This window comes from Malania oleifera, chromosome 10 (assembly GCF_029873635.1).
Source record: "Malania oleifera isolate guangnan ecotype guangnan chromosome 10, ASM2987363v1, whole genome shotgun sequence".
In the NCBI taxonomy this organism is placed as follows: domain Eukaryota; kingdom Viridiplantae; phylum Streptophyta; class Magnoliopsida; order Santalales; family Ximeniaceae; genus Malania; species Malania oleifera.
The window spans coordinates 1,007,170-1,021,906 of record NC_080426.1 but is presented as its reverse complement, the minus strand read 5'-3'; the positions used below and the strand labels follow the sequence as shown (position 1 = coordinate 1,021,906).

At 36.6% G+C, this 14,737-nt stretch overlaps 1 protein-coding gene across 10 annotated transcripts in view; it reads right to left on the bottom strand.

The window, feature by feature from the left end:
* Nucleotides 1-14,737, bottom strand: part of LOC131165515 (uncharacterized) — a 55,064-nt gene that overhangs the window by 31,278 nt on the left and 9,049 nt on the right. For all 10 annotated transcript variants that reach the window (XM_058123396.1, XM_058123390.1, XM_058123400.1 and 7 more), the window contains one exon: nt 14,011-14,193. In XM_058123396.1, coding sequence (XP_057979379.1) covers nt 14,011-14,193 — 183 coding nt within the window. The remainder of the gene's footprint in view (nt 1-14,010; nt 14,194-14,737) is intronic.

The window sequence follows — 14,737 nt, the reverse complement described above, 5'->3', positions numbered from 1 at the left end:
AGGGACCCCAAACATCATTTTGAAATATAAGGAACTCGATGACTTTTTGATAAATGACACACGTCACAATGAAGAGAAGTACAATTCAAATTTTAAACAGATAAGGCAACAAATATTTTAAATAAGAAAAACTAGGATGTCCTAATCTAAGATGCCAAAGCATTATTTGATCACGCACAGGGATTGAACTAGTACTACCACTTAAGCCCTAAGCTTGTTTATTGCTGAATAGGGTATCATCAAAATAATAAAGGCCATCGATCATCCTAGCACTGCCAATCATGGCCCCAGAGTTCTGGTCCTGAAATTCATAGTGAGAATCAAAGAATATGATATGACGGTTAGAATCACAGAATAATCTACTAACAGACAGAAGATTGCAAGTTTAGGAACATAAAGGACAAATTTTAATTATATTTCTCCGAAAATTCTATTTGAACCTGCTCCTGCAATGGATGAAAGACTCTCATTTGCAATCCTAACATTTTTATTACCCGCACAAGGATAATAAGATTGAAACAATTGAGATATACTAGTCATATGGTGGGATGCACCTGAATCAATAATCCATGGCGCAAAGGCTAAAGAGCTGAAAGAGGCACTCGACATATTACCTATTTGGGCCAAGGAACCAATAGAAGTACCGGATATCAGATTGGATTTCAGCAGTGGAAGAAGCTGATCCATCTGCTCTGAGCTTAGAACAAGGGTTTGGGCTTCATTTGCTCTAGGAATCACTTGGTTGTTTATAGGTCCAAGTTTACTGCTCTTCCAATTTGCTGGTTTTCCATGTAGTTTCCAATAGGTTTCTCGAGTATGGCGTGGCTTATTGGGACATGACTGCTGTACAAAGGCATTAGCAGCAGCCAAAACAGTAGGATTAGCAGCAACCAAAGCCGAGTTCTCAACTGTTCCATCAGCCTCTTTTTTCTTTAGCATAACATTATGACGACAATCTTCACATCTCACTTCAGAAAATACCTCTCCGATTGGAGGCAGAGACTGCCTACCAAGAATCCTCCCCCTGACCTCATCAAACTCATCATTGAGTCCAACCAACAATTTAAAAATTCTTGCATTTTCCACCATCTTCTTGTTGTAGTTGCAATCATCAAGGCTCTTCCATTCATAATCATTGAATAGATCCAAGTCCTACCACAGTCCCTTAAGGACATTGAAATACTTAGTCACACTATCTTCCCCTTGTTGGGTCTTGCCAATTTGTCGCTGCAATTCATAAATCTAGGAATAATTTCCAAGGTCAGAATACATCTGACTAACATTATCCCAGAGTTCTTTTGCAATAGGATAGCACATGTAATTAGCACTAATATCTTCATCCATTGCATTCACAAGCCAAGCCATAATCATGGAATTTTCAGCATCCCATATAGCATATGATGGGTCTGCTCTATTAGGGGCCTTGGTTTCACTAGTAAGGTACCCAATCTTACCTCTCCCGCGAATATACATTCGAACTGACTGCGACCATCTCAAGAAGTTGGTTTCATTGAGATGGACATTTGTGATTTGGACTGAATGGGGTTCGGTATGGGCTACCTTGGTTTCAGTTTTGGTGTTAACCGCTGTTTCAGGTTTGGCCATGGTGGAAGTTTCAGAAATTTCAAACATAATAGAGGCTGAACAGAGTTAAGGCAGTGAAGCCTAGGTTTTAGAGGCTATGACTGCCAAAAGGAAAAGAAAACCAGGCTCTGATACCATATAGAAGTGGCTAAGAATTGAAATAATATTTCTAATTATTTAAAATAAGGTACAATTTGAATGTCTTATAGACTACAAGGATAATCTAAAAGGAAAGAATAGACAAAAGGAAGGAATGACAATTGCTAACAAATCTCCTAGAATATCTCCTAAGAATATATCCTAGAATACCTCCTAAGATTATTTACATAATTACAGAAATTTCTCCTGTAATCAAGGAGAGTAGATTTACATAATTAATTTCTCCTATAATCAAGGAGAGTTGACTGGATAAATTTTGAAACTTTCCAACACAACTGAACATACGAATGCTGCCATGGCTCCAAAAAAAAACTCACAAGGAAATTAACGAAATACCACGAGTGCATGGTCGAAAAAGGTTGAATTTTTTAGCAAAAAACTGGCCTAACTGATTGATAATATAGTCTAAAGAAGGAATCAGAGCATGGCAGAAGGGGAAAAAAAAAATAGTGGCCAAAACTACTCCCATGCACCGGCGCGTGGGGTCAGCCCTTCCAGCATTTGGCCAGTGCGTGGGGGGCCCTCTGGCGATGGGGCTTTGTGGGGTGGGTCGTCGAGGGGGTCTGATTATGGGTATATGGTTGGTTTTGTGATTTAGTATGGGATAGAAGTGGATTAAGGAAGAGCAGCCGAAGGAATAGTGTTTTTCAGCGACGGCTAAGGGAAATAGGGTTTAGATAGGATCATGCTCTAATACCATGTTAAGATTGGATTAAAAATGAATTACCTAACTTGAAGATAGGTCTCTCCCTCTATTCATAGTACAAATTTAAATACATTCTAATGACAATAATACCCTTATGAACTCTCACTAATTAACATACTAACACACTCAATAATAATAATACTAAAAGACATATATAACCTCTAATAGTATCAATATTAGGAAGCAAAATATCATCCTTGGAACAAGCCTTGCTAAAGTCTCTAAAGTTCATGCATACTTGATTTATCAAAGCTTCTTTTTCGGTAGGAAGTATGTTCGCTGGAATTGGATTGGCTTAATGAATCCAACTTTGAGAAGTTTTTCCATTATCTTCTTTCTCTTTCTGTCTTTTTCATCCCTCCCGCTATTCTTGATTCCACATCATCTATATTTTTAATAGATCTTTCTTTTACTACCCCCATTGACATTGTTAAGATTTTGATTAAAATGAATGACCTAAATTCAAGATGGGTCTCTCCTTCTATTTATGATACAAATTAAGTGCATTCTAGTGACAATAATACCTAAATCTCACTAATTAACATAATAACACGCTTAATAATAATAATACTAAAAAACATAAATAACCTCTAACACTCCCCTCAAGTTGGAGCATAAATGTCATATGCTCCTAGCTTCCAAATAAATTTAACAAGAGCAACCCCTCCCCTAATGCTTTGGTAAACAAATCAGCAAGTTGCATATCCAACTTCACATAAGCAGCAGTAATGAGCTTCTGCACAAGTTTCCCCCAAACAAAGCGGCAATCAACTTCAATGTGCTTTGTCTGCTCATGAAAGGCTAGGTTGGAGGCAATATGAAGAGCATCTTGATTGTCACACATCAACTTCATAGGCTAAGAATGAGAAATACCTAATTCTTCCAACATGTTCTTCAACCAAACAAGTTTACAAGTAGTGTGAGTCATAGCTCTATATTCTGATTTAACACTTGACCTGGTCACCACAGTTTGTTCCTTACTCTCCTAAGAAACCAAATAACAACCAACCAAGATATAGTGCCCGGTTGTGGATCTCCAGGCAGAAGGCAACCCAGCCTAATCTGCATCTATAAATCCATGGATATAAGTGTGACCCTGATCATGATATAAAATTCCTTTTATGGGTGCACCTCTGAGATATCTCAAGATGCAAATTATTGTGTCCCAATGACTTATCCTTGAAGAATCTAGAAATTGACTCAACACTTGTTGCAAAAGATATATCCAATTGAGTAACTATGAGATAATTCAACTATCCAACAAGTCTTCGGTATTGTCTAGGATTAGGTAGCAAATCACCCATATTCAACACTAACTTGTTTTTAGGATCCATGGGTGTATCAACCGATTTAGATCCCAACAATCCAGTTTCATCCAACAAATCAAGAATATACTTCCTCTATGACAAAACAGTTCCCCTACAAGATCTAGATACTTCTATACCCAAGTATTTCAACGGTCCCAAATCTTTCGTTTGAAACTTAGTCTGTAGAAAAAGTTTTGAGACTCTAAATACCTTTATCATCATTATCTGTAATAACAATATGATCCACATAAACAATAAGAAGGATCCTACCAGATGAAGTATGATGATAAAACACAAAATGAACCACTACACATTGCCAAAGACCAAACTCAAGTACTACAACACTGAATCGACCAAACCGTACTCTGGGAGATTGTTTTAAACCATATAGAGCCTTTTTGAGTCAACACACTAAACCTGACTCACCTTGAGCAACAAACCCAGGTGGTTGCTCCATATAAACCTCCTTTTCAAGGTCATCATGCAAAAAGACATTTTTCACATCTAATTGATGCAAAGGCCAGTGACAAGTAGTAGCCAAGGAGATGAACAGACGAACTGGTGTAAGTTTGGCAACTAGAGAAAGAGTATCAGAATAATCCAAACCATACACTTGAGTGTATCCCAAAGCAACAAGACGAGCCTTTAAACAAGCCATAGAACCATTAGATTTGACTTTCACAGTGTAAACCCAACAATAACCAACCATAGACTTGTCAAGAGGAAGAGGTACCAAGTCCCCATTGTCATGGAAAGCATTCATCTCTTCAATCATAGCATCCCTTCACCCATAATGGGCTAAGGCTTCCAAAACAGATTTAGAAAGGGTAGTAGATGATAGAGCAGTAACAAAACAATAATAGGAGGGTGATAAGGAGTCATAACAAACATAGTTGGGAATGGGATATAGAGTACATGTGCATTTACCTTTTCGAACAACAATAGGACGATCAACATCATGGGGAGTATGATCATCGGACGAGGAAACCAAAGGCATCATAGTAGGAGCTAGAGGGGACTCTCTTCATTGGAGTTGTCGTCGTCAATACACCTACATATTGGGATGATCAAGACGATGAGAAGAATTCAAACTACATGGAGACTTAGATGGTTGGTTGGGCAATGACAACAAAGTAGAATCTGGAAGATTAGGCAAAGGAAGAGACTCATTGAGCTCAGAAGCGCTCAGTGAATAGGTGAAAGGTAACATTGGCATAAACAAAGAAGCGATGCAGCACAAGACTATAACAACGATATCTCTTTTAAGTATATAAGTAGCCCAAAAAGACACATTTTATAGCACAAGGATCCAACTTATCCACCCGAGGAGTTAGCTAATGAACAAAGGACACACACCAAAATATACAAGGAGGGAGAAAAAATAAAGGTGAATTAGAAAAGAGAATGGAGTAGGGAATTTTACCACTAAGAATAGATGATGGCATCCTATTGATCAAATAACAATCAGTAAGTACAACATCACTCCAAAACACTTTAGGTACATGCATTTGATAAAGTTAGGTGCGATTGATTTCAAGAATATGTCTATTTTTTCTCTGTTGTGGAGTGTGGGCACAAGATGATTGATGAATAATACCAATCTGAGTCATATAAGTAGTGAATTGTAAACTAAAATACTCTTTAGCATTATCACTTCGAAGTATTCAAACTGGAAAACCAAATTGCGTATTTATTTCAGAACAAAAGGCAAAAAATACATGAAATAACTCAAAACTATGTTTTAAATATAACCAAGTCATTGTTGAATAATCATCTATGAAGGTTACAAAGTACCGGAAACCAACTTGGACACAACCCTACTAGGACCCCAAACATCAAAATGAACTAACATAAAAGGGTTTGCAGCCTGTTTATTGACTCAGGAAGCGAAAGGAACATGATGGTGCTTTCCTAATTAACAAGACTCACAATCGAGACTAGACACAGAACTCAAACTAGGAACAAGACATTTTAACTTTTCCAATGAAGGATGACCAAGGCAACAATGAATTTGGAAGGGTGTGGCGGCAACAATGTAGGCAATGGAAAGAGATAGTAGCTCAAACTCATAGAGTCCACCAGCTTCACACTCTCCGCAATCGTCTTCCTCGTCTTCAAATCCTGAATAACCACATAATTAGGGAAGAATGTCACTGAACAATTCATGGATTTAGTAATTTTGCTAACAAACATAAGATTGAAAGAAAATTTGGGAATAAATAAAACCAAAAGAAGAGAAATAGATGAAGTGGGATTTATAGTCTCAATTCCCTTGACTGCAGTAGTGGATCCATCAGCAAGAGTAACATAAGGTCAATTTGCAGGATATTAAAGTGTGGAGAAGAAGCTAGGTATACCTGTGATATGATCAATGGCAGCAAAGTCTATGACCCAAGGACTAGGATGAGAAGTACTAGATGATAGGGATACTGTGGGATTAACTATTTGGGCGAGAGATGCACTAGGAAGAGAAGCTTTTTGTGACACTTGATACTGCTGGAACGTGGAATGTTCTTCCTATGACATGGATATAGCACGCTGCCCCCCACTCGGCCCCAAAGGTGGGGAGTCAATGGTGGCTGAATTGGTTGCCCCAAAGGTGTGAAAGTCGGTGGTGGTTGTATTGGCAACACGTGAAGGTCTACCGTGGAGATCCCAACACTGCTCAATAGTATGATTACTCCATCCACAATGAGTGTACTTGCGAGGAATACCTCTAGCTCGTCCATCTCTACCACCATGATCACTCGAACCACCTTGATAACTTTTGCTGTTATTTGGTAGAGAACTGGAATTACCCTGTGTAACAAAGGCTTTCCTCTCAGATCTAGATGCAAAAGCAGAAGAATGCATGCTAAAGGAAGCACGAAGGACACGAGAAGAAACATCTCAAATGATGGCAGCTCGACACTACTAAGTATTTGGGACCAGACTACCTCAAACTTGGGTCTCAAGCCTACTAGAACACGAAGGACTATTATCTACTCCCTTTGCTACTGCATCTCACGAACGCCGACAATTATAGGTTGCACAACGTTAAGCTCCTCATAATATGCTTTTTCTCTCCAAAATAATCTGCAATACGCTTATCTTCTTGTTGTAACTGAAAGTACTCATGGGATAAAATCATACATGTGTGTAATGTTACTAGAGTATAGAAGTTTGACATAATCCCAAATCTCCTTGCACGTATCTAGATGCATACACGTCCGTGCAATCTGTGACTCCATTGAATTCCATAAAAGGGAAATAATCAAGGCATTTTCTTGAACCACACAACTTTTCTCTTCTTATCAGAAGGATCAAATTTGAGCAAGTGGTTAGATTTTCCTAATCGTGCTAAATAAACCCGAACAGCTTTAGACCATTTAACATAGTTCTTTCCATTCAACTTTTCAGTTGTTATATGTGGTAGTGATGTAGAAAACAAGTTTTTAGGATTCATAGATTCCATCCCAACACTCAAAAATCAGCAGCCACACCAATGTCAAACAAGAAGAACAATTAAAACTAATCAAGACAATCATAAACTATGTGAAGCACCAACACAACCATGGATGAGGTGAACGACTCACTGATGGATATAGAACTACCACAGCCTCACAACTGAACATAAGTCTGCTATTGCTAAAAAAAACTCACAAAGAAGCCTTCACAAACCCTGAATAGAGATTAACGGAGTGCCGCGAGTGCATGGTCGAAAAAGGTTGGATTTTTTAGCAAAAAACAGGCCCAACATCTTGATAATATTGTCTAAAGAAGGAATCGGAAAATGGCAGAGGGGAAAAAAAAAAAGAAAAAAGAAAAATTGACCAGAAACTCATTCACGCTCTGGCGTGTGAGGTCGGCACTGCCGGCATTTGGCCAGCACATGGGGGCTTGTGGGAGCTCCTTTGGTAATGAAGTTTTGTGGGGTTTGGGTTTGGAGGGTTCTATTTTTGGTTATATGGTTAGTTTTGTGAAATAATGACGGGTGGAGGTGGATCTGGGAAAAACATTTGTGGGAATGGCTTTTTCGGCGATGGCTTAGGGGAATAGGGTTTTGGTTGAATCACACTCTGATACCATGCTAATATTTTGATTAAAATGAATGACCTAACTTCAAGATAGATCTCTCTCTCTATTTATAATACAAATTAAATACATTCCAATGACAATAATACCCTTCCTAACTCTCACAACTTAAAATACTAACACACTTAATAATAATAATAATAATAATATTATTATTATTATTATTATTATTATTAACCTCTAACAGTCATGAACATTGGTCATCCTCATATCCATCCCAATCAAATTACTCTTCTCATTTCTGGGATAAGAAACAAAAAATTGACAAATAGGGGACAAGAAGAAATACATCAAAGAGGAAGGAGGACTCCCCATTCAAGAACGATGACAACAAAGTGCAAAACCAGTTCTACTTCTTACCAAGAAATCTAACACACTGCCTGATTTTGACAAATCAATCCGCAGTTTAGCTGATTGTAGGACCCAAGAAAAGCTACAATCAACAGTAAAAGGCAATAATTTGACAAATGCCTGGAATAATTTTAGATTTCTTCTGTTACATTCAACTAATTTACTACTTTTCAAACATGGTAGTGAAATAATTTTGTTCGAACCCTTAATTTAAAAGCATTACGAAGAAATACATCAAAGAGGAAGGAGGACTCCCCATTCAAGAACGATGACAACAAAGTGCAAAACCAGTTCTACTTCTTACCAAGAAATCTAACACACTGCCTGATTTTGACAAATCAATCCGCAGTTTAGCTGATTGTAGGACCCAAGAAAAGCTACAATCAACAGTAAAAGGCAATAATTTGACAAATGCCTGGAATAATTTTAGATTTCTTCTGTTACATTCAACTAATTTACTACTTTTCAAACATGGTAGTGAAATAATTTTGTTCGAACCCTTAATTTAAAAGCATTACGACTAATTGAAAATTTGAGAATGCCCTTTAACCTAAAATATAATTGCTTGTTTATCAAGTGGAGAAATGGATTCTGAAAACAAAGTTTCAGGATGACCGGATATGAATCAAATGTGGAACTGCATTGATACTGCTAAGAAACATACAATGGACATTGGTGAAATACATGTCAATATAAATTAACAATTCTATTATGCCTTGAAAAAGACATCTAGAGAACTTGGAGCAAACAATCCCATTTTTTTCTCTGGATAATCTAGACATAGTCATCCAAAGGATGGGGGTCATGGAAGTTTTTTCAATAAATCAGTGATCATTAGACAATCAAAGACATGGGATCTTATGGGCAGTGGGCAGTGAGTACAGATTTACTAACATACATGGATGGAAAATGTCAAAGGGCAAAGAAGAAGAAGAAGAAGAAAATTTCCATAGCTATGCTCAAACCATGAACTGGGACTCACGTAATTAAATCACAAGAAAAAACAAAAAAGCAATATGTCATGAAGATGGACCATCCATATCATTTCCTTCCTGCAGGCTATTTAAATGGCTTTTCAAACCCTCAATCTCTCATTAATATCTTAAAGCCTAAGTAGAGAACGAGCCATCTGAGACAAGAAACTCCTCTTACCTGCCCGGACACACATATCACATTAATGACGTGGCCATATTTCTAAAAATAAGTTCCTTATCAAATACATGGCTGATGCACTATAAAATATCACACTAGGACATAGCTGTTATAATGTAAGACAGGGAAGAATCACAAAGATGCAAATATGACAAATAGGGCAAAGATTTCAAGGAGCAAGTGCAGCTATCAAGACAGGACATGGCTGTTCAATTTTCATCAACAAGCTCATTGATGGTCATTTCGAATCAGGCGTTTTTCACACCTCTATCGCGCTCTCTCTCTACACTAATTAGCTTTTTGTTTTGCCTTTTCTTTCCTTGGAATGGGGAGAGGAGGAAGGACTCTTATCGTGATTGTTCAGGGCGCACTTCATTTTCCCTCTTGATTGTTTAGTGCCTCTCATCCCATCTGATTTGATTTAGTTTTTTCCATAATTTTATCCAGAGGAACAAATCTTGCTATTTTTCTTCTTTCTACAGTTAGTGTTTCATCCATTGCCAGTAGATTTTTTCCCAAATACAACCACAAACTTAAAGAGTCTAATATCATATCTTAAATAATTTCCTTATTGTATACCTGAAAATAGGTAACAATTATAAATGCATATTCTGAAATGTTTCAAATTTAGAGGTAGTGCCATAATTGCTTTATTCTGGAATTAATAGTTTTTGAATTTAATTCCAATCCACATTTGCCAATGCACTTATATCTTGTCAGCTGTAATACAGCCAAACTCACAACAGAGACATGGTAAAATGAGACATCTGGATACGGAAACTATTCTAGATACACCAAATGTCTCTTGTTAGACCTATGAAAAGCGGAGGAAAATCACTAGTAGAAGGCAATGTTGAACCATGGGGAGGTTTTCAGGGCCTTCAGCATTACAATCGTAACGTTCTATCAAATAGAAAAATAAGATTTAAGCCTCAAAAGAAATGTGTCAAATTAGAATGTCAAAGATTTTAGGTACCAATATTAAGTCAATAGTGACATAAGTTATTCCCCCTGACATTTGATGCGATTAACTACGTAAGGGGGAAAAAAAAAACATAACAGAACTGTTGGCCAAGGTGTGGCGGCAATCAGCCTGCCTACTCGGGGTGATGGTCAACAGTTGAAACATGGCGCTTGGACTTCTGTAGTAGAAAGAATTTGGGAAGCACTCTCACTATCTATAGCTATTAGTGCGGCGAGATGTGATCAATCCTAAGAGAACTTAAGGAAAAATAAAATATTAAGATTTAAGAGAGAGGGTGAGTGGAAGAAGGATTAAGATTTAGAAGAACTAGAAAAAGATAAAAAAATATCAAATCCATACCAAACACTTATCCTTGAGTAGATCAAATCAGAGAGGACTAAGAATAGAGGCATTGACAAATTGAGCTTGGACTAAACTGAGGCTGTAAATTTCTTCCTTTTGTCAATATGAATAAAAAATTTTGCTTCATTTTCTTTTTGGGGCTTATGCTCCATTTTTTTGGTCAGGCAAAAGGTGGCATGTCACGCGGTGAGTAACCAAAACGTGGCACAGTGAACTAAGAAGTTCATTTACGTTGAGACCTAAAATGCTTTAACAAGTGGACAGCATAGGATCACAAAGGCATGATCCTGTGACATGGATCACAATTACACATGAATCCCAGCACAAAAGACCTTCCAGTGCAACTTAAGCCATAAGTTGAATTTTCTGAATTGGAAAATTCTAAGATCCTAAAACTTGGATCAGAATTTCATTAATATTATTAATTTTTTTTTTTATAAATAAAGAAATTTATTAGAAGAGAGAAGCAATAACATTATTAATAGAGGAAGAATTTTTAATCTTTTCTTTTGCCAAAGCAAGGAGGAGGAAGAAGGGTTGCAGGAAAAATTTCTGTTGACCTTTTCACTTGAGAACATGTCAGTAGAGTTGAACTGAATGCAGATGATGCCACTGAACTCAGCTGCGCTGAATAAGATGGATTTAGGGCATCATTCTTAACATTTTAACGAGGGGAAAAACTTGGGGTCAATTATTGTTATCTTAAATTTTTTTTTAGTAGATCACTGGCTTCCTTAATTTTTAGAGACATCAATAGTTTGTATTTGCAACCTTAGTTATCAAAGAAATCACGTATTATTCTAATTTTTTGCTATGTCACCCTTTCACTAATTTGAAGATTTCCATATACTACCTTAACTTTTAAACACTTTAAACATGTCACTGTATCTAAGATTTGAAGGTTAGGCAAGTACACTTGAACAAGGACCCAAAGCCAACATGCATATTCAGGGCTGAGTGTATGTGGGATACAGCCAATGCCCTTTGTATCTAAGAATACATATATAACTACAGAAGCTCTTCTTGAGCCTCTCCTGTAAACTGCCATGTGTCACAGGCCATTCTTTTCTTTTTCTATGTTTAAAATTTTTTTCCTTGTATTCTATACATTAATTTCTTGTTTTCGAAATTAAACTAAAGGAATTTAAAAAAATGGAAATAACACTGTTCCTTGTAAACTGTAATAATTTTTTCTTTCTTATCCTGGAACCAGTGTGCTATTTCCCATAAGCATAATTAACATGTCAATCTATTATTTATTTTTCTCCATTCCTGCACTCATATATAAATAGTTAGTTAACTGATGTCCTATTTCCCACAAACATGACTTCTTAATTCTCAAAATATCAATTTCTTATTTATTTCTCTTAATTTCTGCGCCCATACATAAATACATACAAATATATATATATATATATATATATATATATAAACATATGTATACATAAATAGAGAGACAGAGAGAGAGAGAGACAGGGGGGGGGGGAGTTACTGGTGTCCTATTTCCCGTAAGCCTGACTTTTCAATTCTCAAAGTATAAATTTATTGTTCTTAATTCCAGCACCGATATATATAGTTTGTTAAGCAAGATATTGATTTTTGATATTCAGGCAGATATAGTTGGGAATTGAGTGACTATGAAGATTAAGTCTTTATTCTGCAACTTTGAATGGAAATTCCATGGTGAAAAACCTGAGGCTTTGACAGAGAAGAAAAATCCTAACAAGGATACTGGCAAGAAGATGAATGCGATAACCAAAATCTAAAACAGTGTCACCTAATAAGAAAGAATTCAGAATCAGAGGGCAGCAGAAAAATATGAGGGCAATGTCTTATCAAATCAAAGTTAGTCCAAACTTAAAGGAACGGGTAGGAAGGTCCTTTAAGAAATTATGCATTTGTAATCACCCACATTGTATTTTATCTTAGTTTCTGTTTCACTGCCGTTGTTTAGATGTGCATGATATAGATATTTTTGGTAGATACTCTAAAAGAGAGGTGTTTGTACGGGTAGGTACAAGAACAGAGATTATTTGATCAACTGTGTTTGAAAAACACACAATGTTTTTGATTTCTAGTTAGTATTTGTTATCATGTCATATCATAATTTGTAAAGCCCACATGTCGTGTGGGTTATTTTCTAGTTTATACTTGAATTCTTTGCAGTAAATTCTGTCTCTTGACTATATCATTGATCAAAATTGGAGCTCGAGTTGTACACCATAGATGATAATCTTCAGTAAGGTGTAGTTATAGAGCACATTAGCCATCTATCATGTGGTCAAGCTTAAAGCAGTACACTTGCATCTATCAATTTACCACTTGGTTTTTCACTCCAGAAGTTATTGTCGTTAAACTACAGAAAGTAAAATTTTACAATTTTCCAAATAATTCAGCACACAGCCAAACGTCATGAAATCAAGAAACTTTCATGTTGCATGATGATTGTTTTAAGCCACAAATATGTTTTTAGTGTATAAATCCCTTCACAAATAGCGCCCTGGGGAAAGTAAGAATGGTGGCTGAAATGGTGGTGGCTGGGGCAACAGATGCAGTGGCAGTCCGGAGGGTTGCAGTGCGTGCGCTGGTTACAAGCTGACAATAGAGTCAAACAACCTAGAATGAGCTTCTACGAGTTGCAGTAAAACATTGAAGAGCAGGTATTGTTGTTAGTGATCCATATGCTGGGCACAAAGAGGTGTCAACTACAAACAAAGAGTCTCAGACATGTTGACTTCCCAAATCCAGACATGGAAAAAACAATTTATTTTACATGGTTCATGTTTGAAAATTTACTTAAGAAACTCATTTGCCTGCATTCAAAACTGCATCATAGTTAAAAGTGGACCAATAAGGAAAGTAATATCTATAGTTCTATACAATCATTTCCATATAGATGTCCACATGTTACTGTATGCACTCATGTTGACAAGTGCCTCACACATCAATAGCCAATTTGGAGAACTGACCTGCATATCATAACTCATATATGTCATTCTCATAACCCAAAAATAACCAGGAGTGAAGAATTTCTCTAAAGAGTATGTTATTCAGCAGATGAATAAGAGTACTTGTGAATCAAGATGGTTTAAAGCAAAGCAGGAGATCAGAAGGTAAGACAATATAGCTTTTAGTGTTTGCTTCTCCATCTGGGTTAAGAGGGAGGTAACTAAGTCATATTGGGAGCATAATAAATCAACGAAAATTAGAAAAATGATATAACAGGAAAGGAAAATCCAGTCGTTCGATTTCAAATATCATGCAGTGCAACTTAATAAATTGAAGGTGGAGTCATTAGTTGAAAGAAACAAAATTTATACATAAAGATCGAAATTCACATATAACAAAACCTGTGCACGAATATATTGGACATCCATTACTTGAAACTCTGAATTCTTCTGTGCTTCCTTTTCAAGAACATTGCAGATATCTCGCATCAAATCCTCCTCCACGTTTTCAAAGCTGAGGGTAGTCAGATCAATGTCTCCATCAGGAAGATAGGTTTTCAGAGGCACTGAACCAAATGGCAACACCTAAAATCCAAAGAGAAAAGGATTTTACACTCTTTAAGCTCAACAAAAGACTGCATAAGAGATCTTGAATGATATACACAAATTCCTTTCCAGCACAGCTTCTTCAATGGGAAATGTATAATTATGGTCAAAACTAATAAATTAAATATGCCAAGATTCTAGGTTTTCAGCATCAATTAATGTTTTTTATTTTCAGATCCATTCATCCACCCCAACATAAAAGCAAACAAAGAAATGGCAGTCACAACAAATGTTCTAGTAAAAAAAAAAAAGGCAGCCCAGTGCACAAAGCTCCCACATGTGTAGGGTCCAGGGTAGCTTACATAAAAATAAGACGCTAAGACACTCATCATATAACACCACTGCACATGTCCAAAATAAATATTTGACGGCACTGATACATATTTGAAACAAATATAACACACTTGAGAGATATTTAAGGTGAAAATAGTGTAATATGGAAACTTTAAATTATAGCCATGAGCATACAAAATCCAACAGCTTTATGTCAGATAACCTATCAGCTATCAGCCTATCACAGTGC